The 27,635-nt window shown below is 37.9% G+C and overlaps 1 protein-coding gene across 3 annotated transcripts; it reads right to left on the bottom strand.

The window, feature by feature from the left end:
• Nucleotides 1–605: 605 nt before the first annotated feature.
• On the bottom strand, nt 606–27,530 carry PAIP1 (poly(A) binding protein interacting protein 1). Of its 3 annotated transcripts, none has more exons than XM_082075381.1 (12): nt 27,116–27,530; nt 25,943–26,050; nt 22,291–22,472; nt 16,957–17,145; nt 14,085–14,197; nt 10,228–10,339; nt 8,867–8,992; nt 6,576–6,682; nt 5,042–5,159; nt 4,851–4,905; nt 4,157–4,250; nt 606–2,002 (listed from the first exon to the last, which is right to left on the bottom strand). In XM_082075381.1, exons 2-12 carry the CDS (start codon nt 25,971–25,973, stop codon nt 1,909–1,911), a joined length of 1,221 nt encoding a protein of 406 aa, XP_081931507.1. In that variant the 5' UTR covers nt 25,974–26,050; nt 27,116–27,530; the 3' UTR covers nt 606–1,908. The 3 variants fall into 3 exon arrangements, with proteins under 3 accessions (XP_081931507.1, XP_081931508.1, XP_081931506.1); XM_082075382.1 differs by lacking the exon at nt 27,116–27,530 and adding an exon at nt 23,720–23,771 and having other exon boundaries at nt 25,943–25,959; XM_082075380.1 differs by lacking the exons at nt 25,943–26,050; nt 27,116–27,530 and adding an exon at nt 23,720–25,010.
• Between the last annotated feature and the right edge of the window lie 105 nt (nt 27,531–27,635).

The raw sequence follows: 27,635 nt of genomic DNA, 5'->3' as shown, positions 1-27,635 counted from the left end.
GGCTGACCTTATTCATGTTTATAAACATGTCAAGGGTGAGCGTCACAAGGATAGAGCCAGGCTCCTCTCGGTGACAACCAATGGTAGGACAAGGGGCAACGGATACAAACTGCAACACAGGAGGTTCCACTTAGGAGAAGAAACTTCCTCATGGTCAGGGTGACAGACACTGGAACAGGCTGCCCAGGGAGGTTGTGGAGTCTCCTTCTCTGGAGACATTCAAAACCCACCTGGACACCTTCCTGTGTAACCCCATCTGGGTGTTCCTGCTCCTGCAGGGGACTGGACTGGATGATCTTTTGAGGTCCCTTCCAATCCCTGACATTCTGTGAATTTGTGTATGAAAATGATCTAATTTAACTTTCACTTTTCTAGTTTCTGGATTTTAGTCTGGAGACTTCGGAATGCTAATATAGTTCTTATCACCCTATTGCCCTTTGATAGATTTTATTTTTCCAGTGAGTATTAAAGGATAATACAGTCTGCAAGTGCGTACTTTAAGAAAGAAAAAAACAGTACTAGGTGAAGGGAAGACAGAAGAAGGATAAAAAAATTTCTTTTTTTAAAAGCAAAGAGACAAGTTAGTGAAATTATACCAAAGGAAGCAAAGCTAGTTAAACTTTATTTTCCAAAACTCCAACCTAAACAAGTATGTTAAATAAACATCCAGAAAACAGTCAGTGCTCACTCTATTAGCAGATGCACAAGTTATTTAACCAAACAAATAACAATGAAATATTAACAGAATTATTTACATGCATATTTACAACATGTGTCCTTTACAGTAGATAACTTTTCGGAAATATTTCTATTTCTTTTGGTGAGGGGTTCTACTCAGTCTAACCAGTAACAGATAACAGAAAACAGTAAAACTGAGTTTGGCAACAACAACAGACTATCCTAGGAAAACTAACATGATTATATGGGATCAAAAAAACAGTAGTTGGCTTCAGGATTTAACATTTATGCAAGATATGAATTTACTCCAACTACAAAATTAAATCAAACTACATAAAATTAGAAGAATGGAGAACGTTACAAGGATTGCTGGAAGGTCAGACATGTTAAGATACATTAAAAAAAACAAAAACAAAACCAACAACCAAGCACTGCACATATTCTTCAGAAGCATGGCTTAAAACATAACTATATTCATACAGTCTTCAAGAACACAACAAATTATAGTTTTTGCTTGTAAAAATTGAAAATAAGCTTATCTGAACCAAAGATCTGGAAAGCACCTGACTTCCAAAATACTGCTTGCTTTTTCACATATCAACATACATCATGTTTATTCCCGGAAAAAAAAGTTCAGAACTCAGCCATATGGGTTTTGGAAGAGGAAGAAAATAAATGAAACAAAAAATCCACCACAAAACAAAATCTTCACAAGCCATTTCTCATTATTGTGATCTACACAAAAAACCTCCAGATTTGGATCATACTCTCATTAGCAATAAAAAAATAATTAAAAAAACCCCAACAGAATCAAATACCAGATATCTTTCATACGGTAAGAAGTCCCAATATATACCAAAACAAGCAAGCAAGCAAGCAAATAAATTTATATCAAGTTATTCTTCCTTTTTCAACCTCAAGGGTTATTTTATTGGATGATCCCCATTAAATTTTAATTTCAATTATGATAACTTTTAAATCATTTTTATTGCAGCCAAAAAATTGTTCATATACCTGTACATAAAATAAACTATTATATATACACAACATTTTAAGTTACACGGCATAAGTTTACAATTTTTGGCAGATTCTGTTAAACAAAACAGAAATTGTATAAGTTTAGTACTCTGAGAAACTCAAGTTCCTTATTTTGGTACAAACGTTTTATATCCCCTTGTATTTTAAGTGTACCTAAACTGGTTTAATAGACTAACATTAACGTGTAACGTCTCACTGTTTTCTCTTATGTTCTGATTCTATACAGAACTTTTCATATGCTTCTTCAATTTCAGGATCCATCTCATCATCAATGTCATCAAAATACCTAAAAAAAAAACCCCAAAAGAAAACAAATCACTAAATATGTTATGTTTACATATAGATTTTCAGAAACATTTATGTAGATGTCAAGAATAAAACAGAGTTTTATAAGTAGCAGTTGACAATGACATTTTCTTAAAGAGAATGAAGAGGAAAAAAAGACATGGGTACCAGGAAAGCAAACAGAACCTTGAATCAGCATAGCTCTGTACAAATAGCTGCAGTGTTTGTCACCATTTGAGATCTTACATTGTCTAGTTTAAAGGACAGGAACAGTTCCAGAGATGACAGAAAACGAAATAATGCAATGCAAACTTCCAAAAATTTAATAATGCATCTCTAGTGACATATTTTCAAAAAACATAATTAGCATAATATTAGCATAATTTTTGGTTGGTCAATATCCTAGGTCAAATACTGCATCAACTGTGTTGGTTGCACAGTAGTCAAATAATGTATTTGTAAAGAAAACCTGCATTCCTATTTGTTGATATATGTAAGAAGGGAACCTTAAGTCACCTCATTGCATCTGCATTGTATTACCTTCTATTCTACTGTAACCAGTCTTTTGTAAAAGACTTTGTAATAAGACTTTGTCTTATTTAAGTAATGGAAAAGACTAGATCTCATCACTGATAGTAAGTATTGCACAGAGTGGAGACTATGATAAGAGCTTCAAAATAAACTGGGAAGCAATGGGGATCACTTCAACTTTCTCCCCACAGTCATTAGGAAAAAAATTTCAGTGTTCCTTGTTTTCTCTAGGTTCAACTGGAGTGTTCAGCAACATAAAATCACCATAAAATGAAGTTATAGCTTGAATGTGATAATGCATATAGTTCTAAACAGCCTTTAAAAAAAAAAAAGGCCTGCAGCTACTAACTCTCAAAAAGTGTGCACTAATTTAAGGTTCTCAGTTCTATGACCGAGTTCCAAGCAAGCAAATAAGCGCATCTCATCTGCACAGAAGCCATAAATGGTATGTTTCACACAAAACCACAGTAAGAGCAACAGAAATGTATACAGAAAGTATTTTTTCTTCAGCATCGTGCATTGAAGAAGCAGTCTACATATTTATTTGTTCCTCCTTTCCTATGTAAGTGTAGACTTGAGAAGGGACTCAACACAGAAACTTCTTCCTGAGGTCAGCCATAAGAAACAGCTGACAGAGGATCAGGATACCTAAGCCTTTCTTAAGCCCTCAACAAAGGGTCCACAGTCACCTTGCATGAAGGTTGACTCTGTCTTCCACATGTCACTCTTTGGATTTGCTGTGGTTTTTAACTGCTGTCTCCATTTAGCATTTAATTTGTTGTTCTAAGCACTGTAGTTCACATAGGTATTTTTTTCCCCATAGTATGAGACTGTTGATTTTTTATGACAGGTCTAATTTATCTTTCAAAGTTCTTGCCACTCCCCTCAGCTAGGCACCACCTGAAAGTTTTCTAATTTACTAACAAAAGTATCAATCCAGGCCAGCTCTCGTATCACACATAAACACAACACTGAAAATGTTCCTAGGTACCAAATGATCTGAAAGTCCTTCTTCAAGCACATGGGCACAAAGCTCAGAGCAATTTATTTTATACCATATTTCTTTTTACAAGTTACCTATTAAATTCCTATAAACTGGTGTCAGAAGTCAGACTATATTCCCATCTACTGCCTCCCCCTTTGCCACTGGGTTGCTGGTTTTGTTCTACAGGAATAATGAATAGTGATTTAATTGAGGGAACACTACTTACTCCGAGAAGAGAAACTTCAAAACCTCCTCTCTTTGAAGGACTCTGAAAATTCTGTAATCATCTCTAGTTAGAATGCATATGTGCATCAGTCAAATGAATTCAGGCTGCCTTGTTACCAATACTTGAAGATCTGGTGCTTTGCTTTACTTACATTTTTTTTTAAATGCAGAAGGGAGTGTGTTTGTACACGTGTATACATTTCTGAAATTTAATTACCCTACTGAGTCGGATAATATAAAATTTGTTTCAAACTTGTGTGATTACAAACCAACTTATACCTGAACAAATACATAACTTCCACTGTAGAGCTAAAAAATTATTATTTAGTTTCATTTTTATCAAGATTGGATTCTTAATTCTGCAGTAAAAATAACTAGTATTACAAAAACCTATTACTCAAAAAGAAAACATACGGGTCTCCAGATCCTGATAAATCTGTTCCATTTTCTTCATAATCTGGAAACAAATCCTCTCTTTCAAGCAGCTCCTGGTATTTTTCTTGGTAATCTGGCAAAGTAAAAATGAGTCTGAGTAATATGTAAGACTAGTCCTCTAAATTAGCATACTTCTGTACAATTTGAAAATAGCCTATGTAATAAAGCCATAAATGGCATGAAACATGTTATAGAAAAAACAGAGTTTTCTCGGGACATCCATTGTCCTCCAAGAATGGTACCTATCTTCCCAGAGAACTGTAGTCACAGATGTCTTTGCCTCAAATGATGCTATACCACGTTGTACCCAGGTTATAGAAAACAAATTAACTAAGGAAGAAGAAAAATCTTTTGCTACTAACAGTAGACGAACAAAACAAGACTTGAAGATTTCTGCCTTCCTGGAGATACCAAGTACTGAGGACTGTAGCAAAAATTCTTATGAACTATACGAACTCAAGCACATACTCTCCATTTCAAACATTTACCTTCTTTTAATGAAGAATACGGCATGTGTTATACAAAGCCAGGAATTCCAACATCATTTTGTCTTTCAAGTTGTACAAGTTTCAGACATCTGAAGAACAACTTTATGTACTTTGACAGGACATAAACTTAATTACAACTTTTTAAAGAAGATAGAGAAGACAGATGTACTGAACTTGTGACGTACCTGGATCTGCTGCAGTGAAAGGAGTACCATCAGGAGTGTAAAATGTTGGCTCATTCTAAGAACAAATTTATAAAGAATGTTAATATGCATTCAGAGGTAACAGCTGTTTGTAGTTTTCAGCAATGGGACCATCCACGAATCAAATTAAATTCACGTTAAATTAAGCAACTTGAGTGTCTGTAAATTCTTACCATAAAATAGTTTGGGTCATTTTCAGGGGTAGCTTCTGTAAGTGGAGAAGTTCCATGAACTCTACCCCAGTTACTTGATCGCAGTTCTACTAGTTTCAGAAGCATATGCTTCACATCTCTGAAATAAAGAGAAGCACTACAGAAGTTAGAATGTTTTGTGCTAGGCAAGATATATGTGGCTTATCTTGCAAATACTAGATAGTTAAATCCCCCAGACTCTAAAAAGCACAAAATTTGTTCCAGTCTGCAAATAATTTTTAGTGGTGTGTGTTCTTCCCCCCTCATCCACTTGCTGCAAATCTAGATGCTTTTTTGTGTTAGTTATGAGATAGTCACTCTCTCCGTTTCCTCTGTGGTAAAGTGAGAAGCCCACAAGAAACAGAATTTGCTGTAGTTTTTAATCAAGTTACCAAACCTGCAGCACAAGTTGAGGAACAAATCCTTTTCTGATAAAAGGACAGTAGTGGGAAAACCAGGAGGAGGATCTTCAAATTGCATTTTAATAATCTAATTTATGCTCCCAAATTTAGCCCTCTTAATCACATTGAAATTTTGCAGTCAACTGTGAGAAGCAATGACTCAAATTCACTAGATACCACCACTCATTTCACCCCTAAAATAAGAGAAATGGCTTTCTTCTTGTAAGCAAGTCCATGGAGAAGAGTCTCATTAAGGAATAAATAAGTAAATAAAATCTTTGGTTGTTTTGTGTATTAAAAAATGTTTGTTCTTCTATGTCTTTGAAGCCTCAGCTTGTACTATCAATTTTCTCTGGTTAGTGAAGCAAAATTTTCCTCATCTTCCCTGAGGAAGCTCAATTACGACCCACAAATGCTATGAGCTGCATTGCTGGCCTTCCTCCATGTGGGAAGAGATCAGGTCACTGTGTCTGAACCCTCTATAGGTTTTTAGTAAGTTTGCAAGAAGCTGAGAATGAAGTGCAGCAGAAACAAATAACTTCATGCATGCAGTTCACTGCAAATTAAACAGCAGAATATATTAACCAATCACTCGTTTTTTCCAGACTGTAGTAAAACCCTGCCAAAAAAGTATGGTCTTCAGAAAAAAAAAGCCAAAGCATATTCCATTTTGCCTTGATATTTATAGTGATCTCTCTATATTTAATACTGTTTGTATATATCTAATACTGTTAAATTAGGATTTTAAAGTATATACTGTGAGGTATCGTCACTATTGTCTCTTTGTATCTATACTTGCTCTTAGAGCCTAAAGCACTTATGGAAGAATTCAAGACCTGAAAGGTTAAAAAAAGAAAAAAAATTAGAGTGGAACATGCATCTCTATTAAAAGATTAAAAAAAACCACCACCACCACCAAAATGCAACCAATAAACCCAAACCCCCTCTTTTTTTTTTTTTTTTTTTCCCTGTGGGAAGTGACCCAAATATCCCCTTACTTTTCAAAAAGAAAAGTTTTAAATATCATGTTTTGGACATGTTTATTATTCTTGAAGATTTTAAGGTGTTATGTTTAGTATAAAAACAAAATACTACACATAAATTTATCTTCTCACCTACTACAGTTTGCATCCAACACAACATTTTCAATTCTCTGAATCATTTCCTCCATATCATTCTTTCCTTTTTCTTTCCAGGCATCTTCTAAAACTGAGCCCGTCAACTAAAGACAAGGGATTAACATTTTTTTAAAAGAAAATTACAAAACTTTAATAAATTGTCAACAGAAGAGATTCTATAACAATTCAAAACATTTAGATGCAATGGTGACCACCTGAGGGCTGAAGCTCCCAATCGCCTGCTCTTTTTGTTAAACAGACTAACAGATCTTATAAATAGTTTGGTTTAGACTAGAGACAATATGGTAGCTCTATGTCCAATGTTTATATTTCCTAGAAGTTCACAGCGACTTCTTTCAGTCTTGAAATATTATTTTGAAATAACTCTAGTGACTGGCATTTGTCAGATCTTACTTAAGTATATGCTATGAAAAAGGAGACCTTATTTTTGCAGATGATGCCACCAGCTTACCTGAGAATAATAAAGTTTAATAAACTTTAGAAACAACTCAGTCAATTCAGCTAGCATCAGACACGCCATAGAATTTCATCTGAGTATACGTAAGATCAGCCAAAATTATCTGACTGAGCCAGCCTGAATTTTAATTCATAAAATCTGTGATACTGAAGCTGCTGCTGAGAAAGCTTTAGTGGCAGTTTAGAACTGCTGTGGAGTAAAGCCTTTCATGTTAAGAGTAGGTACTTCATTGCCCAATAATTGCACAGTAGTTAAATCAGAAAAAAATAGTTTGCCACTATGATCAAAGTTAGTAGCAGTTCCTGATGTACTCAGCATAAATATGACATGATCCAGAATGCTTGGAACGGTACCTGATGATGCACAGGAATAAAAAGCAAACATAAAAGCAAGCACCTCAATACTTGTTTGGTATTTCTAGTTTTGTACTGCAGTCCTACCTTGATTCTAGATAATAGCACCAAGAAGGTTTAATTAAAAATAAACATATTGCAAAGCAAACGGGTGAAAAACCTGTATCTGTCACTATATTAAATGGAAATGACAACAGGAGACATCTACTGCTTCAGCAGTGAAATCAAGGTTTCACGAGGTAGCCCAAACTAGCTGCAGATACACTCCAGTATCTGCAGATACTATAAGACATTAGAAAACACTTGTGTTCAAAAAAACCCAAGTCTCTGTTCTGTAACACCTTTTAGATTTAGCAACGTATCATAAAATAATTTGGATCACTGTCTTTCATTTTAGAATGGATGTTATGAACACAAATAAATGTTCCAAGAATATCCATAGAAATAGTGAGACCTCCATCTTCTTTGGAGAACAATCTTAAAAGAACAGCAGCATTGGAAAGCTTCCTGATTTCTGTACTGCCTTTTTGAAAGGTCCTTCAGTGGGCCTTGCCTCAGAGCACTGCCAACGTAAGGATTTACCACAGAAGTGAATGTGCTTGTTGAACACGACCTCACACTTGCTATGAAGCAACCTGCTTGAACATCCAAATTTCAAATGAAGGGCTTAAATTGGAAGGTGTAAAACCTTTCTTGCTGTTCCCTATTTACCATACGAAAAGAAGCTGCCAGAATTGGAATTCAAGAGAGAAAAGTCTGAAAAATAGTGAAGTGGGAGAAATGGGGAACAATGAGGAAAACCAAACCAACCAACCCTCCCCCAAACAGAAACAAAACTCCACAGAAATACTGCTTAGCCTTTTGTCTTAATTCCTAAAATAAAGAGTGGTTTCCCAATTATGCATATAACCATGGCTAGTGAAGATAATTTTTCCAAGAAAAAGTGAAATGTAAAAGCAAAGAGGTTTGTTTTGATCACAAAAGAGAAATATATAAATTTCTACAGTAATAATGATGCAGACAATATAGTATAAAATACTGATATCTAGAACTTTTTGCCACAGAAAGTGGTAGACCTTAGCTGCTGAGTGTCCTTCAGAACAGACAACATACCCAAAAGCCCCTAATTCATTCAAGTTGGTTAGAGATTTCTCTCACACCAGAAACAGCAAAATGAGACCTGAAGGGACTGCTGCTGACTCCTTTGTGCCTTGGTTTCCATTCTATTGCTCTTGTGTGTACACAAACAGCCTCACTTTTTACTTTTAGAGCAGCATGTTATGTTTTTGTTGACTCAATTTCGCAATGATACTAAGGGAAAAAAAAAAAAAGTACAGCTTGCTCTGCTAATGATATAATGCATAAAGCCCTATAAACACTTCCTCATTTGCAGTTTCCTCCACTGCTCCCAAAGGTAGGAAAGTGAAAAAAACTGGTTTTGAAAACTACTGTCTCACCTTCAGCAGTTTCACAGCACATATCAAATTACTGTCCACAGGATTAGAGAATAGTGCATTTAGTAATTCCCGAAGGCCTTCTTGAAGAATTTCTGCTCGTGTCACCTGTCCCTTTGTTCCTTTAATCTGCAAAATATATACAAACATTTAAAAGACTTAAGCTTTAGAAATTAATTTAGTTATATTTTATCTCTTGAATACTGCATGATTTTGTGATCAACATAGTTGAGCTCTTTAGTTGGAAGAACATGCCACATACTGTAACTATTTTAGAACATAGACTTTGAATAATTACAATTCTGACATGTACATAACAATGCATGTCTAGCATTTTTTTTGTCTGCTAATAAATTGCTAAGAAAAACTACCAAATGCCTGGCAAATGGCCCATAAAATCCCAAATTGTCAGAATCCCACGCTCTTTCCCATCCTACATTATGTATTCTCTACAGCTGTAGTGGCTTATTTCTACAAGGCACTCTTTATGTATTTAAAATTTTATAGAAAATTGTTTAAAAATAAATGGTAGACACCACAGAACTGCACAACTCCCTCTCCCCCAAACCCTTTGCAAATCTTCCTTTTTACTTCTAGCAACTGAAAAACAGATTTCGTGGCCCACTTATGAACAGAAATGGAAGAGTCTGAGAATTATTTTCTTTCCTCATGTCAGCAAAGCATTTTTACAGTGTCTGTTTAAAGCAAACCACTGAAATAATCCAGACAAAAATATACTTCAAGTACATTACTACAGTAAATGATCTTACTGAACTCATGGGTATAACAGTCAAGTAAGTTTTGCTTGTCCATACACTTTTTGTACACTCTAAAACAAAGATTTCATAATTCATGCACTAGCCAAAAACTCAACCTTCAGAGGAAATATTGTTAAAAGACCTGCATTTTTAATTGCTCATTTTGAGGATTTCCATGCTTTCCTCAAGGGTTTGATAATAGCTCCTATTAGTGGCTGAATATTGAATTACATGGGTTATTGATCCTGACCGGCTTCTCCTAGGTTGTAACATTTCCTGTGTTGGTTAAATGTAGTCATTTGGGGGTTTTGCCAGACAAAATACCAAAAGCTTCATTCCAAAGGTAGTTTATGGCTGGTTCTTTTTATGAAGTCTTACACTATTTAAAAAAAATTTTCATCTTTATACACTTCTGTTTCTAATGATCTTGTCCTTTTTTTTTTAATCTGTTTCTTGGGCATGTTATAACAAAACTGTTCTAAAGTTCTGTTACTTTATTCCCCTCTCCTTTAGAAAAACACCTCAAATTATATCCCATGTCAGTGTTTACCTAAACACAACAAAAAATTTAATGAAAAACCACTTGACATACAACTTCCTTCTTACCTCTAGGTTAAGGTAAAGTTCAGCTAAGAACAGCACAAAAGCATGAAATTGTTTTCGAGTCGTCTCCTCTCCTTTGGTAGCTTCATCTCGGTTTTCATACTCTGTTCGACATCTATAAACACACACAAAAAAATATCATCTGCAGACAGAATGCTAAGAACTGATGAACTTCATTAAAACTGTTAAATGCTGAATGCTGGGAAGTATGATATGTGAAGGAAACACGAGGACTTCATAAAAACACTGTGGTTTTGTGTCCTTTGGGATGAATACATGTGATTGCATGATTACGTTTTCAAGCACTGAGATATCTGAAACAGCAAAATGAAACAGTGCAAGGTCCTGCACTTGATGCAGCGCAATCCAAAACACAAACACAGACTGGGTGAAGAATGGATTGAGAGCAGTCCTGAGGAGAAGGACTTGGAGGTGTTGGCTGATGAGAAGCTTAACGTGACCTAGCAGTGTGCACTTGCAGCCCAGACAGCCAACTGCATCCTGAGTTGCATCAAGAGAAGTGTGGCCAGCAGGTTGAGGGAGGTGATTCTGCCCCTCTATTCTGCTCTGGTGAGACTGCACCTAGAGTCCTGCATCCTGGTCTGAAGATCTCAGCAGAAGGACAGGGAGAGGGTTCAGAAGCAGCCACAGAAATGATCAGAGGGCTGGAATAGCTCTCCTTAAGACGACAGGCTGAGAGAGTTGGGGTTTTTCAGCCTGCAGAATAGAAGGCTTCAGGGAGAACTTATTGTGACCTTTCAATACTTAAAGGAGGCTCATAAGAAAGACAGGGAGGGACTCTTTATCAGGAAGCGTAGCGTTAGGATAATGGGTAATAGTTCTAAACTGAAAGAGGCGAGATTTAGATTAGATATTAGAAAGAAATTCTTCACTGTGAGGGTGATGAGGCACCCGAACAGGGTGCCCAGAGAACTTGTGGATGCCCCATCCCTGGAAGTGTTCAAGGACAGGCTGGACAGAGCTATAAGCCACCTGGTCTAGTGGAAGAGGTCCCAGCAAGGGGGTTGGAACTAGACGATCTCTTTAAGGTCCCTTCCAACCCAAACCATTCTACAATTCTATAATTTAGATATAAATACAAATACAGAGGATTAGGATAACATGACAAGGGGGTATTTTTCCAGTATCCAAAAACTGTGTCAAAAATATACGTTTACATAGCAGTTCAAAAACAGAATTTAAAAAAATATTTGAGATAAAAGGAAAGCCAGACAACTTATAGTGTATTCTCAGTGGTTATTTAATGGACTAAGAACAACCAGAGAAACTGAAAAAAAAAAAAATCTAAGGAGCTGAAATAGAAAATTTAAGGTACACACTTGGGCTGAGAAACAGAAGAGGAGCTCTCTGTGGTCATACTGTTAGGTTGTTTGCCCCCCCTTCCCCCTCAGTTTCATCCATATTCGCAATGAAAACATAAGCAACTTTAAACTCATGGCTTCAGGGTGCTAAAATGAATGTTATCTATTTGGCTGGCTTTAAAAAACAGGAATCAGACAATCCAATGTTAACAGAGATTTCCTTCATGTTCAAGTAACAAACATAGTTAAAAAAACCCACAAAAGACAAGAGTGATCATTTTGAAAGCAAAAAGACTCATCTGCTTTGGGACAAGGGAAAAAAATATTTTCATCTTCTCCATAAGGTACCATTCCTGATGAAAGGTCATCTGAATGCATGGCTGTTAAAGTTTATGATGCTTTTGCTCCTAAACATAGCTGGACTATATGAAGCTTTTAAAATAAGAAGTCGCCTGAAGCTTTTAAAGCCTTAAAGAACAAAGGGCTAATTCCTAAAGAATTCTTAAGTATTACAGTGTACTACCTGTTCAAATGTCACGCAGTAAAATTTAAAAGGAAATATGTCCATTTAAAAAGGTGGCATTTTTGTCAACTACCAACTCTAATCACCATTAAACTGTAAAAATAAAAAATAACGGAACTGTATTCATTAGAATATATAACATAGGAAAATGGAAAAAATAATTGGCAAGCTATTACTGTTAGTAAATGCCTCGAGCAGAAACACCAAGGATTTATCTGTGAGAGTAATGACATTAAGGCTAGAGGTATTTATCTTGATACTGAACAAAGTATCTGTCATTTTGAACTGCATCCTGATGAAACCCCTGAAACTGTATTTGAGCACACTAGAAAGGAATGCATTTGTATGAGAACGCTTTGTAATTCTGTATTCGTAGACCATGTGCTTGTGGATATAAGCAATCACTCAAATAATTCTATCTGTAATTGTACCAAAATTACAGGCTGTACTTTTAACGATTCAGCCCTTGTAACCTCCCACCAATTGTTACAATCTAACTATACCAAGATTTACTGCCTGTACCTATTGGAATAAACCTCACACTAGTGAGAAAATTACTGCAGTATCATGAGCTACGCCAAGCACTGAAATGAGTAAAAGAAAGTGGACAAAATGCTTTGATCACTGTCCAGCATGATATAAAATAAAGACACAGTACAATTGAAAGACTTAAAGATGGAGACCACTACTAGTGGGAAACCCTTTTGGGGTAGTCATGCATACAACTGGAATATACAACCACATGTTGCATCCTTTAGTTGTCTTACTAGGTTTAACCTTACTGTACCTCATACTAATAACCATTTTGTATACAAAACTTAGAAAGATGATAATGTATGTAGAAAAACTTCACGAACTCTGCTTCACATATTAGCAGCAATGCATACCAAAAACAAAGCGAGGATTAATAGAGAACAGACTGGCTTAGCTTACTGAATTACTTGGTATACAGCTTTTTGTAGAACTTGTTTAGAAACTGCTGGTATAGAATTTGCTTAGCATAAGTAATTTTGCTGAGAATAACTTCCACAAGCTGTGAACCTTTGAAACCTTCTGCTTCTTAAAGTACAAAAAGGCCTTAGAGTCTACAAGCTAGAAGAGGAACTGCATCCCTGGAGATGAGGAACAGGACCATGACTAACAGAAGACGAAATAGAAGAATGTTTTGACTGTTGTCAAGAACTTGTTTTTTCCAGCTGCAGATGCAAAATAGCAACTGAAGGAAGGTCAGAACATTAACTGACAGCCTTCCTGACAAAAACAAACAGATCCAATAAAGAAGGGGGACACCCCAGACTCTGATTTTGTAGATGGCCCAGCATGACATGTACAGGCTGGGGACTTGGATTGTGGGGGTATAACTGTCTTAATTTTTTTTCCTGCTGAGTGTCCCTCTCTAGGAGGTATCCAGCTTCAGTTGCTCTATGCTGTACCTTGCAAATAAATTACTTATTTTAGAAGAATTTCTGGAATCCATGCTTGAGTCTCTGTTATGGGAAATGTATGGGAAACGAACTTCTCAAACAAGTAAGCCATTAGAACACTGTAGTAACTGGAAACTTAAGAAACTTATCCTTCTGGATTTTATGTACCTACTTTATATCTATAAAAAACAACTAGCTGATCAATGAATAAACTTTACATAGCGACTCCAGCCAGAAAAGTAAATAAACAAAAAAACATAATTAAGTCCTGTCAAGAGTCAAAGGAAGACAACAGTACATGTATGTGTATTTAGCATTCACTAATCTTCAATTTATCCTGTAATTTGGGATTAGTCCAAGATAGTTCAAAAGAACCTACAGAACTCTGAATGGAGTCCTACTTTCATATTTTCAAATATTAAAAAAATATGTATTTAATATTCAGTATGTACATGTGCTTTAACAATCCTCAGCGTAAATTTCTATTTTAAATATATACCTCTTTGCACACGACATTAAGAGTTATACACAAAATAGGAAGACATGTAACCTGAGGAAGTAACAGGCTTAAAATTACATGGTGATACTGACCTTTGAAGTAGCAACTGTCGGAAGTTCCCACTTTGTGGACTAATGGTTAGATGGTGAGATAGATAGTTACACAACCGTGCTCCCATGTAGGAAAAATTTGGGACGGACGTGGCCTTCCAAAAAAAAAAAAAAAAGTGGAAAAATAAATTATTCATTAAAAGTCATGATTAGGCTATCATGAAGTATCTTTAAAAGCTTTTTTGAAAGTTGTGTTTAACAACACTTTATTAGACAACTGCAGAGCAGAAAATTAATATTACTATTTGCCATGTTTATTTTTTCATCTCATCAACACTTTTCCATATGCACTTCAGCACTTGAAAAAAATCATTATACCGTGATTTTGTGGCTTTAAGAAAACAATCATCATTATGTCATGTGTCCTCAACTCTGCTTCTGCATTGTGACTTAATCCAAAGAGTGTCTGAAGGTCACTTACAAACTGTTTATTAAAAAAACAAACAAACAAACAAACAAACAAAAACCCAAACACAACAAAAAAAACCAAAACAACGAAAAAAACAGTGGACATTAAGACACTTTTTCAAGGATGTAAACTCTCTCAAGGACCAATGAGTACATTAAAACAATTTGAATAAAGACACCCTCATTCAGTCTACGAGCTATTTATCCCAGAATCTATTTTTGGCAATACAAAATGCCCAGGGAAAGAGTACAAGAACATGGCAAGCAAGGAAATACCTTCTCCTGTATGTGCTCCAGCAATGTGCAGAAGGCTAAAACTGTATCATTATAGTTAATAGGTCTTGATGAGTCCTTTTTTTCTAAAACAAGTCCTGCTACTGTTGAACAATTACACTTTTATAATTTAAAAACTGGTGGTAGCAATGAAATTACACAATTTAAATTGAGCACTTCCTTAAAATACTTTAAATCTGACACTTCAAAATTTCAAGAGGTGGAAAAAAGTAATTGAGAATTCAAAGTCTACATTCAGCGTCTCACAGAACTTAACACAGAACACCCCCTTACTTTGACAATTTATTACTGTTCATTTCTTTTAAACTCTCTTCTAACAACACTTGAATTTAAGATTATTTTTCAAATATAGCTCCAGTGAAAAGAGGTTCTGGTGTAAATAACTCCATCAGCTCCACCAAAAAACCCCAGGAATACTAAGAATTCATTAAACTTCTCCTGTGGATTTATCAGCTTGGAACATTCCTTTTGCTTCTGCTTCTAACATTTTTCAAAAAAGCATCTTGCCATCAGCATGTCAGTGCATTACAGCTAGTTACCTTTGACAGGCAGAGAAAAATACACACTCAGTGTAACTGTACTGTGTGCATAAAGTCGCTGGAGAGAACTGAAGTGCCTTTGGAAGACACAAGTTTAAATAATTAAGATAGTAAAATAGAATTCAGTTTTTATTTATAAGCAGATGTTTAAAAATACACTTCTGCAATTTTAATTGTTTTTTGATAAGCCAGGAAACACAAATACTTGAGCCTCTGCTCAAGACAGAAGAATAATAAGCTTACTTGAGATACACTTGAACACTATCCTATTCCGACATGCAACAAAACTAAAATCAGATGCTTTGGCACACTAGCACAGCTTTTTTTTGCACTAAGTTTTATTTTTCACCTGATTTCAGACTGATAACACTCAGTGCTTCTGAATTAAGGTAGGCACAGCCAACCCTAACACTGGACTTGTTTTTACATAGGAGGTGACAGGAAGAAGCAACATAAACACTTATATTAAACGAGAGTCAATGTATTTAACATATATGAAATTAAAAATGGTATAATTTCTTCTTTTCTTCTTTCAATAAAGTTCTATGGAATATGCTAATATTTTTTTAACTATCCTCCATGTGTTCAAATAAAGGACAGGAAAATGATGCTGCCAAACACAGCATAGACAATCTTAACATTTAACTAAATGGTTCTGAATTAAATGTGCAGCAGTTCTGTAGGATAAAATAAGAAACCTGAGTCTCCATAGTTCTTTACAATGATCAGTCATGCAGCTTTAACATACCCTAGATCATTTTACAGGAAAAATATTCTGCAAGTATCTGCACTTAATGGGTGAACAAAAATGTGCATTCTTCAAGGTAGAATTTGAAAACAAACAACCCAGGAAAGTGAGGTATACCCAATGTAATAAATAGCAAGCACAGATGTGACTTCATTGCAGCAAGCTCAAAAGGCAGTAACAGCAGTTCCTTTGCTAAGCAACAAATATTAAGCTGTTACTTCCAATGGCTCTCCCAATTAGTACAGAGTTCAGCTCAAGGTCTCTGTCCTCATTACCATGGCCGTCAATTGAACTGGACCCAGTTACCATTAGAAGAGCTTTCCTTCCCTCCAATTACGCTGTTCTCAAATACGTATATTGCAAAAGAAGAAGAAAGCGTGTTAATAAAGGAGCGTTTCCCAAAGGGCGATGTGTGCAGTAGGTATAAATTTATTTTTTTAAAAATACCAAGGAAGAAAAAGTATTTAAGTGTTATGAAGAAATCTTTTTGCAGGATAGTATAAAAATGTACAACTCTGACATTGCTAAAGACTTCTTCAATCTCTACTATATAAATACAGCAATTCAAATACAACTCCCTTTAAGTGCTGTAATTTCAGCTCTGGTATGTGCCCCAGGAAATCCAAATACCCAACAAATGAAATAGAGTAAACTGCAAAAATTTATCAACCATCCAAGTATCCTACAGTTGAGTTACCATTTGAATTTATTGAGCAAAATCTTTCCTTATATGTTTCTATCTAAAAAGAAAAATTCAAGCCATTATAATACTATGTAGATACAATTTCATAAAAATTATGCTTATCTTGGACATTATGTAACAGAGGCATAACATCCACATTATAAGACAGAATACACAGGCTACCTGCTGATAGATGAGTTCAACAAGTTCTTGTAAAGCTTCATCTTCAGTGACCCAGCCATTCAGTGTTTCGGCAAACTGCGCTATTTCAGTTTCAAAACAACCTGGTTGCTCGGTGAGGTGATTTAGGAAGTCTTGCACATATTCTGCCAAAGTCAGATAGCCATCATATCTATCTTCAAAGGAAGAATCCTATGGCAATGAAAGAATATACCAACTCTTTTAAATGAACCTAAAAATCTATTGTTACACTTACTGTCTCCAGTAAAAAACAGCCCTCAGTCTTGAGTCTCTGCATACTTAATAGTGGTGTTTATTACACAGTTCAACATTTTCAGGAAGGATGGACCTCAATGCATCAGAAATCTCCAGTAGTCCTATCATCTTAAGAGGTAGGTAATGTTTCTATAGCATTTAGGGTCTCTCAGCAAAATACGTGAAAAGATAGATAAAAAAACCAATCACATAGTTTGCCAAGTGCAAGATTAACTACCAAATAATTAAGTGTATCTGTTAAGAATGAAACTAACAAACTGAGGCTCAATATCCACCCTTGATGTGCACACAAGTTGTGCTGCAGCTATACAAAATGTAGAAGGAAAAATGATTGAAAACAAAATATTTAGGCTTAGTGTGTATAGTGCTGCAAAATATTCAGAAGGGGGAGAAATTACAGAAATACAACAGATACAGTGCACTGTTCCCATGTAGAATATGTAGCCATGGAAAGTGATCTTTTAAAGTCAGCAAATTTGCATCTCTTGGCAGTGGCTGAAAGATTACAAGGCATTTACGCTACCACTGATGGAACAGAAGGCTGCTAATTTTGTCCATTCAGAAATGACTTTATTTAACAGCATCTAAACAATACTGTTCTGGATGATTATAATGCTCGCATATGAGGTGAATGGTTAAGGAAGTAATATACTTTGTGATGCCATCTAGCAATAACAGTACAAATAATTCACTTTGTCACACTACACAAAGGATTGTGAAAAGCATCTGAGATGTCAGAAGTGCAAGCAGGAGCCTGAAGACAGACTGCTAAAGAAATTACCTATAATTAGTGATTGAGTACATAAAGGTAACATACAGAATAATGGAATTTTCAACTGATCTACTATTTAACAAAAAAAAAAAAGTTTTAAAATATATCTAACGAAAAAATTGAGCTACAAACAATAACACACTTCATGGACACAAATAAATTGATAAATTAGATAATTGTATTCTTCGCCTCCCCACCACCTCTCCCTTGATGGGCAGATATTGTTTACTTTCTGTCTTTACAATGCCTCAGTCCCTCCTCAATTGTGAAGCAATATGGACTTGTGAAAGATTTTTATCTGGATATGAACTGCAGAGAAAGACAGATAGGCATTGCTGAAAATCAAGTACTGACATTCATTTCATGACCTATGAAGAATGTGTGAGGAAAAAATGCAGATTTACCAAAATGTTTCAAAGCCCCATGTTGTAAGTGTATACAACTTAAGCTAATGGCAGACATCTATATAACCAAAAAACCCTAGATATATTTCCTGTGATGTTTAACTACGTAGAGTATTTGCCCAGCGAATAATACTGAAGGCTGTTACTTAATGCTGACAATCAGAAATAGGAAAGAAATACAGTTTTACAAAAATGGTATCAAATTGTTAATATTTATAGCCTTCAACAGCCTGATCTGAGTTGGTTTTTGCATTGAATTGGAGGTTGGAGCAGAGGAACTTCAGAGGTCCTTCCAGCCTAAAGTATTCTACAATTCTAATGGTTTGGAACTTATAAAGCCAAAGCAGGAAGGGTAACAGGCCTCTGTGTAACTTGCTAAGTGTTCTATTTCTCTAAAGGAAGTCAACTTTTACTAGGAAATTTCAACTGGCCCACTAAAAATTCCATACAGTAACTTAAACTATTTTGTTCCATGGAACAAAATGACATTGTACAATAACTGCAGCTTAGTCGTATGCAGCTGAACTAGCATCTCTCCAAATAACCTGTTAGAAAACTCTCCAGCCAAGTTGCAGGGAATGCAATTGCTATAGCTAGTAGAAATAGCTGCTCTTTCTGACAGCCTTCAGGTTGTTATGACATCCTCATTCAGCAGTGAAGAAAGTATCTTCCTTTCATCCTCACTTGAATTAAATATTGGAGGAGAATGTCCTTGTTTTGGAAGAGGCCCCAATACCTTCTGGTATAGTGGTGCCCCTGTATTCATACTCCTCTATCAGGTTTTTTTTTTCCGTTTTGCCAGGTCCTGCATTTGGGTCACAACACCATCATGCAAGGCTACAGGCCCAGGGAAGAGTGGCTGGAAAGCTGCCTGGCAGACAAGGATCTGGGGGTGTTGATTGACAGTGGCTGAATATGAGCCGGCAGTGTGCTCAGGTGGCCAAAAAGGCCAAGAGCATCCTGGCTTGTATCAGAACTTGTGTGGCCAGCAGGACTAGGGCAATGATCATCTCCCTGTACTCAGCACTGGTGAGGACCTAAAAATTTCAATGATTTCCCAGTCAAGACAACACTCTCTAATCCTTCTCTGTTATGTTTCATAGCTGTAGGATGGGATCCTGGATTATCCACAACAAAAGTGTCTCCAGTTTAAAGATTACAGATTTGCCTCTCTTTTACTAAGGGTCAGTTCATGAGTTTAAAGACATAGCAATTTAAAGGCTAATCAGGTACTAAAACTCCTCTGATTTACATAAATACCAGAAAATCTATAGAAAAGATCTATGAGTCAAATCTACTCTTGGGCTCTGTTTCTGTACGTGCTAATTACCATTTTCCTATATTTGATAAGTATTCACAACATTTTCACTTAGGAATTTACTCACTAATAATTTATTTGATTACTCTGCAGACTTCTGAAGAACAAGCTTTTTTCCCCTTCAGACTGTATGTGCTCAACAAGTTTACAATAAAGTTATTGCAAGCTTAAGTACAATGACTATAGCATATACAAAATCACCTATCCGTTCTGTATCAAAATCACCTATCCACACTTAGCTAAACACGTAAAACCAACACTGGTGCTTCTTAGCCTCCTTCCAGAAATAAACTGAAGTTTTTTTTTTTTTAAAAAAAAAAAAAAGAGAGAAAAAAAAAGAAGCAGTGGGGGAAGAATTCCACCTAAGCAAATACAAAACTCACTCCTAAAACTATGAAGTGTGAACATCATTATGCCCTTCTGATGGAGTGATAGTCATGACATTATCTTACACCCATGCCAGAGAACAACTCTGACAGTCTGTCTTCAGGCTCCTGTTTGCACTTCTGACATTGGCAATCCAAACCTAAATCCAGTCACCAATTCTACTGCAGACATCCATAACGTCTGATGGGATGGACAGTTATATGCAAACAGAGAATTCCACAGAGGTCTTCCCTCCCCAAAGTCCTGGTAAAGTTCTTCTGAAATTCTAGCATGCCTTGAATACTGTAGCCCTCAAACTATCTTCACAGGTAACTGATAGTTTTGAGTATCTGAACTACCAGAGATTAATTAATCTAATAATCAACTGTTATATGGGTGTGCGTAGTAATTACAATAATGTACAACCAAACAAGAAATCAACACTTTATTTCTAAAACAACAAAGGCTTAACAGGAAAAACACTGTGCATTTTGTAAGAGAAACGAGAATTTTCAGATCCAAAAATTCCAAGGAACATTCTAAATGAAAACTAAAATGTATTAATTTTAAGTCAAAAACCAGAAGCTTCTCAAAACTTTGTTTCAATTCAAATTTTAAATCTCACAGTCAAAATTTGTGTAAAATGTGCTAAATTCCTTATTTTTATTGCAAGTGAGCCCAGTTTATGAAATAAATTCCATCATTAAAGTAAATAAAACCAAACTTCATAGTCGTGAAGGACTAAAGTCTGAAACATGACTATCTTATACCTAGCATATTCTGATTTAATTAGGGTCCCTGCAACATACTTCCAAATAAATGTTCTAGGTTTTGCTAGCATTTTAAGAGTTATTTTTATTAATAAATGAGTCACTTATATTCATAGCATTTTCCTACAACATAGCAACCAGGAACTCCTACATGCTTACGTGTTTTTGCAAAACAGCTGAAAAGCAACATTGCGGGCCTCAAAACTTTGTAATTATAATAATGCATTATGTATGCCATTCCAAATGGCTTTTTTTTTGGTCTTGAAACTGAAATCCTTTATTTATAGAAAACATGTAACATGTACTGAGGCAAAGTAGTGATTTCCCCCCTAGATTATATATTCACTAAGGCAAGTTAATGTTGGCATTTTGTTAACAGTTGTGTACTGGCTATGGGCTTGTACTATCCAGGACAATAATTCCATTCAGCAAGCTGGCAACATTAAGATAACATCAATTTTACTGGTGAGGAAAAGGCTTCAAAACACCAAACCACCATATTTGGCATTCAAATACATAATTTAACTTACAGAAAAATAAAAAAAGTTTTTTCTTTAAGTTATTAAATATCTGTTTCAGTGTAATTTTTTTTTCTGACTTGACTGTACTTGTAAAAGTAATAGTTCCCACCTGTTGACATATAGTACCAGAGTTTGGCTGCTTGCATAACAAAAGGATATTCTAAGAACTCACACAGATCCTCCCTGGAGTAGAATTACTGAAGCAATACACAGAAGACAAAGGAATAGAAAATAAGATGTACCAGCTTTTATTACATGGTGCCTCTACCATATTGATCTGAGCTCACACTTAATCTGGCTGCAAATATAGTTTGCATTAGGTATGTGGATAGGTAACTGCTAGGAATGAGCCTAACCCTACTTTTTTGCCCTTTGGAGCTACACCACTGAAAGAAAAGGCACATGATGGTACATCAAGTTAAGCAGCCATAGCAAATCATACCCATGGCACAGTAAATTTATGAAATTTAAACCCTGTGCTCAGAAAAGCTAAAGTTCAAGCTTCCTGTCACATTTGCTTAGAAAACCTGTGAAATCTGTATAAAAGTGCAGGTAAACCTTTACTTAAAATGCGGTGAAGATATAACTACAACAGAGGTGGTCACCAAAAAAGACAGCTTACTCTGATGTTGGGTGTCATCAGTGCTTGGTGTAATCAAGAAGAAAAGTGTTTTATTTGCAGCAAGCTTTACCAAAACATCCCATGCTAAAGGCTCTCAGATACACCATAATATTCAGTCATTATCACTTAACATTCTGACTGTGACTCTGGAGGTGATCATCAGAATTTTGTAAATCTCTTCAGCAAATGCAACATTGAAGTTACCTGATATACAAGACGTCAAGAAAACATTTTAAATTTGAATATATGTAAATTGACATATACTAAGAAGAGAAGATAAACACTTACTGTGAAGTTCTGATTGAAGTTCTGGTTGTATCCTGATGGATAAAACTCAGGTGCTTTAGCAGACAACTTTGATGTTACCACAGGAGCCACAGTCACCTGAGCTTCACCCATTTCTGGTCCAGAATCAGGAACTGAAACTTTATCTTGTGATCCAGATGAAATTCCTGTCTGTTGCAGGTGTTCTGAAAAGTTTGTTAACAGCTTTTCTTAGAAATTCCTAAACTTTTATGTATTCACAGAGAATACATAATGTTCTGGACTTCAAATATACTTTTACTATAAATATACTTTCAAGTTTCCTTCAAATATATTGGTTTTATTGTTTTTCTTAAAAATTGATAAAGTTTTCACTGAAGCAAACTCTAGATGACTTGCTACGTGACCAAAAGTGAACACAATGTTCAAAAGAAGGTGGCCAAAAAAGGGGAGGTGAATAAAAAAAAAAAAAAAAAAGAGAAAAGAGCTCTCCTAGTCTCTCATGCATGTTTTCTAAAAGAGATAACCTGAGAAACTAGTAAATCTTCTTATGGTATGCTTGCTCTTCTTGAGGGGTTTTCAGAGATTTCAGATATACAAATGCAAAATACAAACATGTATATGCAAAACTTTGAAGGTCAATAAAGACCTCACTCATTTTTAACACCACAATTTTAATGTAATCCTCAAAGACACAGCTCTCATACACCATTTGCCAAAATTTCCAAAAAAACAGTGTTTTAAAAACTGCTATTTTCTATGTTTTCCAAACGTATCTTTAAGAATAGCTCTTAAGTTCACTGAAAACAGAACCTGATATCTACTTGAAAAAGCTAACCATCAAACCATGTTTTGTGTTGCTGTTGGGTTATTTTTTGGCAAAGGTTTAGGCTGGAGTTCTTCAATAAGGGGAAGGCTGAGACCATCTGTGGTCAGATTAACAGACGGATAAAACACACGCACAGATGTGAGGGCACGGAAAGGGGGGGATGGACAGAGATGTGTTGTGGGCGGCTACAATACAAGATCACACGTTTACCTACGCACAGGCCCATACCCCAAAAACATGAGCACTCTTCTTAGGACACGTGCAAGTACCCCTATGCAGCTTATCTCCATGCGGTGCCGAGAGGAGCCAGCCAGGTGCCTGGGGTACGCAGAGCGCTGACCCTCAAGGCTGAGGTAACTCCCTCAGCCCCTACATGTGGCGGTGGCGAAAAAGGACGCGCCCCCGTGGCCAGGCCGGAGGAAGGTGGAAAGGAAGCCCCCCGGCCCTAGTCTCAGTGGGACGACGAAAGGAGCCGGGGGGGGGCAATCGGAGACATAAGCGAAGCGGGAGCAGAGCGGTGCGGGCAAACGAGCGGAGCGCAGCAGGTTACAGGGACCCGTTCCACAACACCCTCAATACCGGGGGCCTCCGGCGGGGCGGGGGCCGCTGCGCGGCGGCCAGTACCTGCGTTTCCGGTGCCCAGCGGCGCCGTCTTCGGAGGCCGCAATGGTTCCTGCTGCGGGAAGAGGCCGCCAGTTTGATGCCGCTGCTCCTCGGCCGAGCCTGAGCTGTGGGAACCGCTGCCCCCGGAGCGGGCTCCGGAGCGGGCTCCGCCGCCGCTCTCCGCCGCGCCCTCGCCTCTGAGGAGGGCAGCGACTCCTCGGCCCCGGCCTCGGCCGGCACCGGGCGCTCGGTCGAAACTCTCCGACATGCTCAGGTCGGGGCGGCTCAAGCGCTCATGGGAGAGAGAGGGCGCGGGGGAAGGCCGGGGCCCAGGGGAGCCGGGCGCAGCGTGGTCCCGCCTCGCCGCGGGCCGAGCCCTTCACTTTCAGTTTTACCCCCACACGCAGCGCCACGATGGTCGCGGCCCGGCGCGGCTGAGAGCGCCCCCTGGCGGCTTGGTCATGCCCGTCGCCACAGTAACCCGGTGCGGGGCCGCCGCCGGGGTGGGGGGAGGAGGCCGCGTCCCCGCCCCAGGCCGGGTGTCGGCAAAAGCTGCCACCTCCGGAAAGGCCAGCTCGGCTGTCACGGGTTAAAGGCTCTCACCGCGTTGCGAACCTCACGTGTTCAGAACTGATGAGTCAGCATCGTCCCCCCCACCACGGGACAGACTCACAGCTACCAACCAGCACGCAGCTTGTTTGTGTCAGCGACCGGTTCTGGGGCCGTGGGAGGTACCCGTGTCACACCTTCTTCCAAACACAGGAAATCTTGGAAACGGCATTTTCAAAAAGGCAATGTTCTGTTGTAATTGCTTCCCCACAGGAACAAACAGCGTGAGCTGACGCAACAGGACCAAGACGGCAGCTACACTTAGTAGGAGACCTGTAGCTACAGGTGTCTGCCTTTAACAGCATCACGCAGCACTCTGCATGTACAGCTGTTTTACACAAGAAAAGGGTTTGTGCGGAAAAGGTGCAGGCTAAAGTCTAAATTTAAGGAAACCAAGTTAAGCCTCCAATGCGACAACACTGTATTTATTATATATGGAGACTGTCCATGTAATGTACTTTGCTAGTATCACATTAACTGCAAATGATTTGATTCACCATTTAATTCACCTATTTATGTTCAGAGCCTTGCTCTACTTGCTTTGAACTCCAGATAACAAGCTGATTCAAGACGAGGAAGGTAACTGGGATCTAGGATGCCCAGCATAGACCTCAGCTGATGCTGCAGGTGATGTTTGTGTTTTGTCACCCTGAACAGCCTGGCCTGTGCTGGCCCGGCCACCTGCGCCCTCCAGAGCCAATGGCAGAGGCTGCTGTAGTGTTAGGTCAAACTCTATTTGTCACCCATGAGGAGATGAAAAATATGCAAGTATGTGTGATGCATTATATCGATATAAAAAAAATCAGAATAGCACTGTCTTGTATTTAAAAAAAAAATCCAATTGTATTGTAAAATGGTACCTTTAGAAGTTATACTTCTATTTGATTTATTATTACATTTACCATTTTTAATTCTTAATGGGGGAATAAGGTATAAAATATTTGTTACTTCCCTGAGGCATGAATTGGCTGATTTTTGGTGAGAGACAAAGTTGGCCAGACAGTAAAGGTGACACAGTTAAAATTAATTAGGCTCATGGGAAAACTGTTCCTAGGCAACCCTCACCGAAAATAAAGACTGGTAAACTAACAAATCTGTACTCTGCAACTTAAATGAGAGCAAATGTAGGAGATTTTGATGAGTTTTCAGAAAAACTGCAAGACTTCCTTTGTGTAAAAAATTGTCAAAACTAGACTTAAGCAGTATTACCAATCCTTTAAAGAGCACAAATTAGCTACTAAAACAAATATATTAAAACTAGTCAGTGTTCTTGTGTTATTTCAGCTTCAGTTTTATAGCCTATATGGTGACCTTTGGTCACATTTCTAGACTTTACCTTACTGCAGGAGAATTAAAAGCTTACATTAATGTGAAAAAGGAAGCTGAGATTCTCAATCTGGTCTCAGGAAAATCATCATGATATACTGGCATCCTTTTTTAACATGCCAGTCTTTCAAGAAAGCAGATCTGATTCATCTGATTCTTCAAGGTATACAACTATATAAGTATTTAAATGCCTCAGGTTACTATTATTGAACCAGACAACTTTTCATCTTTAGTCACTAATGTGACTTCTTTTCACTTAGCCGACTTTCTGCATTATTTTAATTTACTGACTGTATGGCAACTACTTACCTTTTAAAGTGGAATGTGATCCCAGATCCATCTTTACAGACGCACTACTTAAGTCTGCATGAGAACACTTGTGTTTGATTTGGAATCAATCCTCGCCAATGTAGACACCTAAAACAAAAATTAAAAGAATATTATTTCAGGACGTTAAATCCAAAATTATAATCCCCAAGTACTACCTACAATAGTCAACCCCTTTAGACAATGCCTAAAATTCTGTTCAGAATTTTCTGGCCTGTGTAGCTGAAGTCCTGTCAAGTACTTCCAGTCCCCTGAGACCAAACAGCAGGAAAGCTAAGCCGGCAAGACATCCTAAGCACCCAACAGCTGGATTAAAACTTTCACCAAATGCAGTTATGACCACTTATAAATATCCACTAGAGGAATTACCTACTTTGTCCTAAGTATGTTACCTAATAGTCTAAAACTTAATTCAGAAGCAACACTGCACACTTCTGCAGCACCTCGTGCTGAGAAACCACACTCTGCAACTTCGTCACTATTCAGAACACAAGCACTTTCACATGGCTGCTTTTTTTTTTTTTTTTATGCTGACAACAAATTTCTAGTTAGAAAAATGGAGAGGACTGGCTCTAGCCGTATTATTAATAATTGGAATTATAATGATCCCTATTATACTGATGAGGCATATTGTTGCACTAGTTAATGGTAACTGGGCCCAAAACACAAAGCACATAAGACATAACTTTAAATGGATTCTTTCTTGCAAATTTATTTAAAAGCACGGTAGCCTACTAAACATCTAGTAGTGGGGTACGCTGTTAATTACTCTCGGAGATGTATTTTCACTGCTTAGCTTCACTTCTAGTCAAAATTCATCAGCTGTGAGACTAGAAGCTGTGTGACACCTCCTGCAATGCATATTTTGCAAGAATAATTACACAGATATAAATAAATTTTTAAAAAGCCTAACACACAGAAACTACAGATTGTGTGAAAGAAGCCAACCTATACAGGCAATGAACGAGCAAGCGGCACGTTGTTCTCTGTAAAGTGCCTCTTTAATAGCATGGTTTTTAATAAATTCATAGATTATTTACAATTTCCAGAGTTCCTCTTTCTGTTATTCTCCCGTACTGCACCTACCACTCAGACACCAGATCACTGCTTTATTACACGTTTCAAAAATAATGACAAGAATAAAGAAGATACCACCTATATGCTGTGGCGTTTGTCCACGTGAGACAACCACGCTGCAGGGAGTCTCTTTCCAAGTCGGCTGCCTCGACCTTCGCCTCCTCTCCCTGGTCACTGGCGGCCCGCCACGGCTGAGGGACGGAGGCGCCAGCGGCTGCCCGTGCTCTCCTGGTGCTCGCGCCCGGCCTCCACCAAGGGCCGCGACGTCTTCAGCTCTGCCGGCGATACCTCAGCTTCCCCCGGGAAGCCCCTCGGCGGAGCCCTGGTGTCGGGCAGAGCGCAGGATCGGAGGGCGAAGCCGCCGCTGACAGATCCGCCCGGCCTCCCCTCAGCCGCGCGCGGGCACACAACGCGCGGCCACGAGCGCGAGCCGCCGGCGGCACGCAGGCACCACGTGACGAACACCCCCCGCCCCGCGCCGCCGCCGACCCCTCCCCGATCGGGGGCGCCGCGTAACGCGCCCGCTGCGACCTCCGCGTTCTCTTCACTTCTTCCGGGTTGGCGGGCAGCCCCCACCCCCGCCCCCCTCCCGCTCCGC

Source organism: Streptopelia decaocto (genome assembly GCF_964273445.1).
Source record: "Streptopelia decaocto genome assembly, chromosome: Z".
NCBI lineage: Eukaryota > Metazoa > Chordata > Aves > Columbiformes > Columbidae > Streptopelia > Streptopelia decaocto.
The sequence above is the reverse complement of the archived record's forward strand: the minus strand, read 5'-3'. Positions and strand labels throughout refer to the sequence as shown.

Excerpts from the sequence above, each read along its gene's own strand:
- PAIP1 (XM_082075380.1), bottom strand. The coding sequence starts at position 23,966 with ATGTCGGAGAGTTTCGACCGAGCGCCCGGTGCCGGCCGAGGCCGGGGC. Across the intron at positions 22,473-23,719 it reads GCTGGGCACCGGAAACGCAG|AACACCTGCAACAGACAGGA; the intron begins GTACTGGCCGCC and ends CAAACTTTTCAG. Across the intron at positions 14,198-16,956 it reads TTGAACTCATCTATCAGCAG|GCCACGTCCGTCCCAAATTT; the intron begins GTAGCCTGTGTA and ends TTTTTTTGGAAG.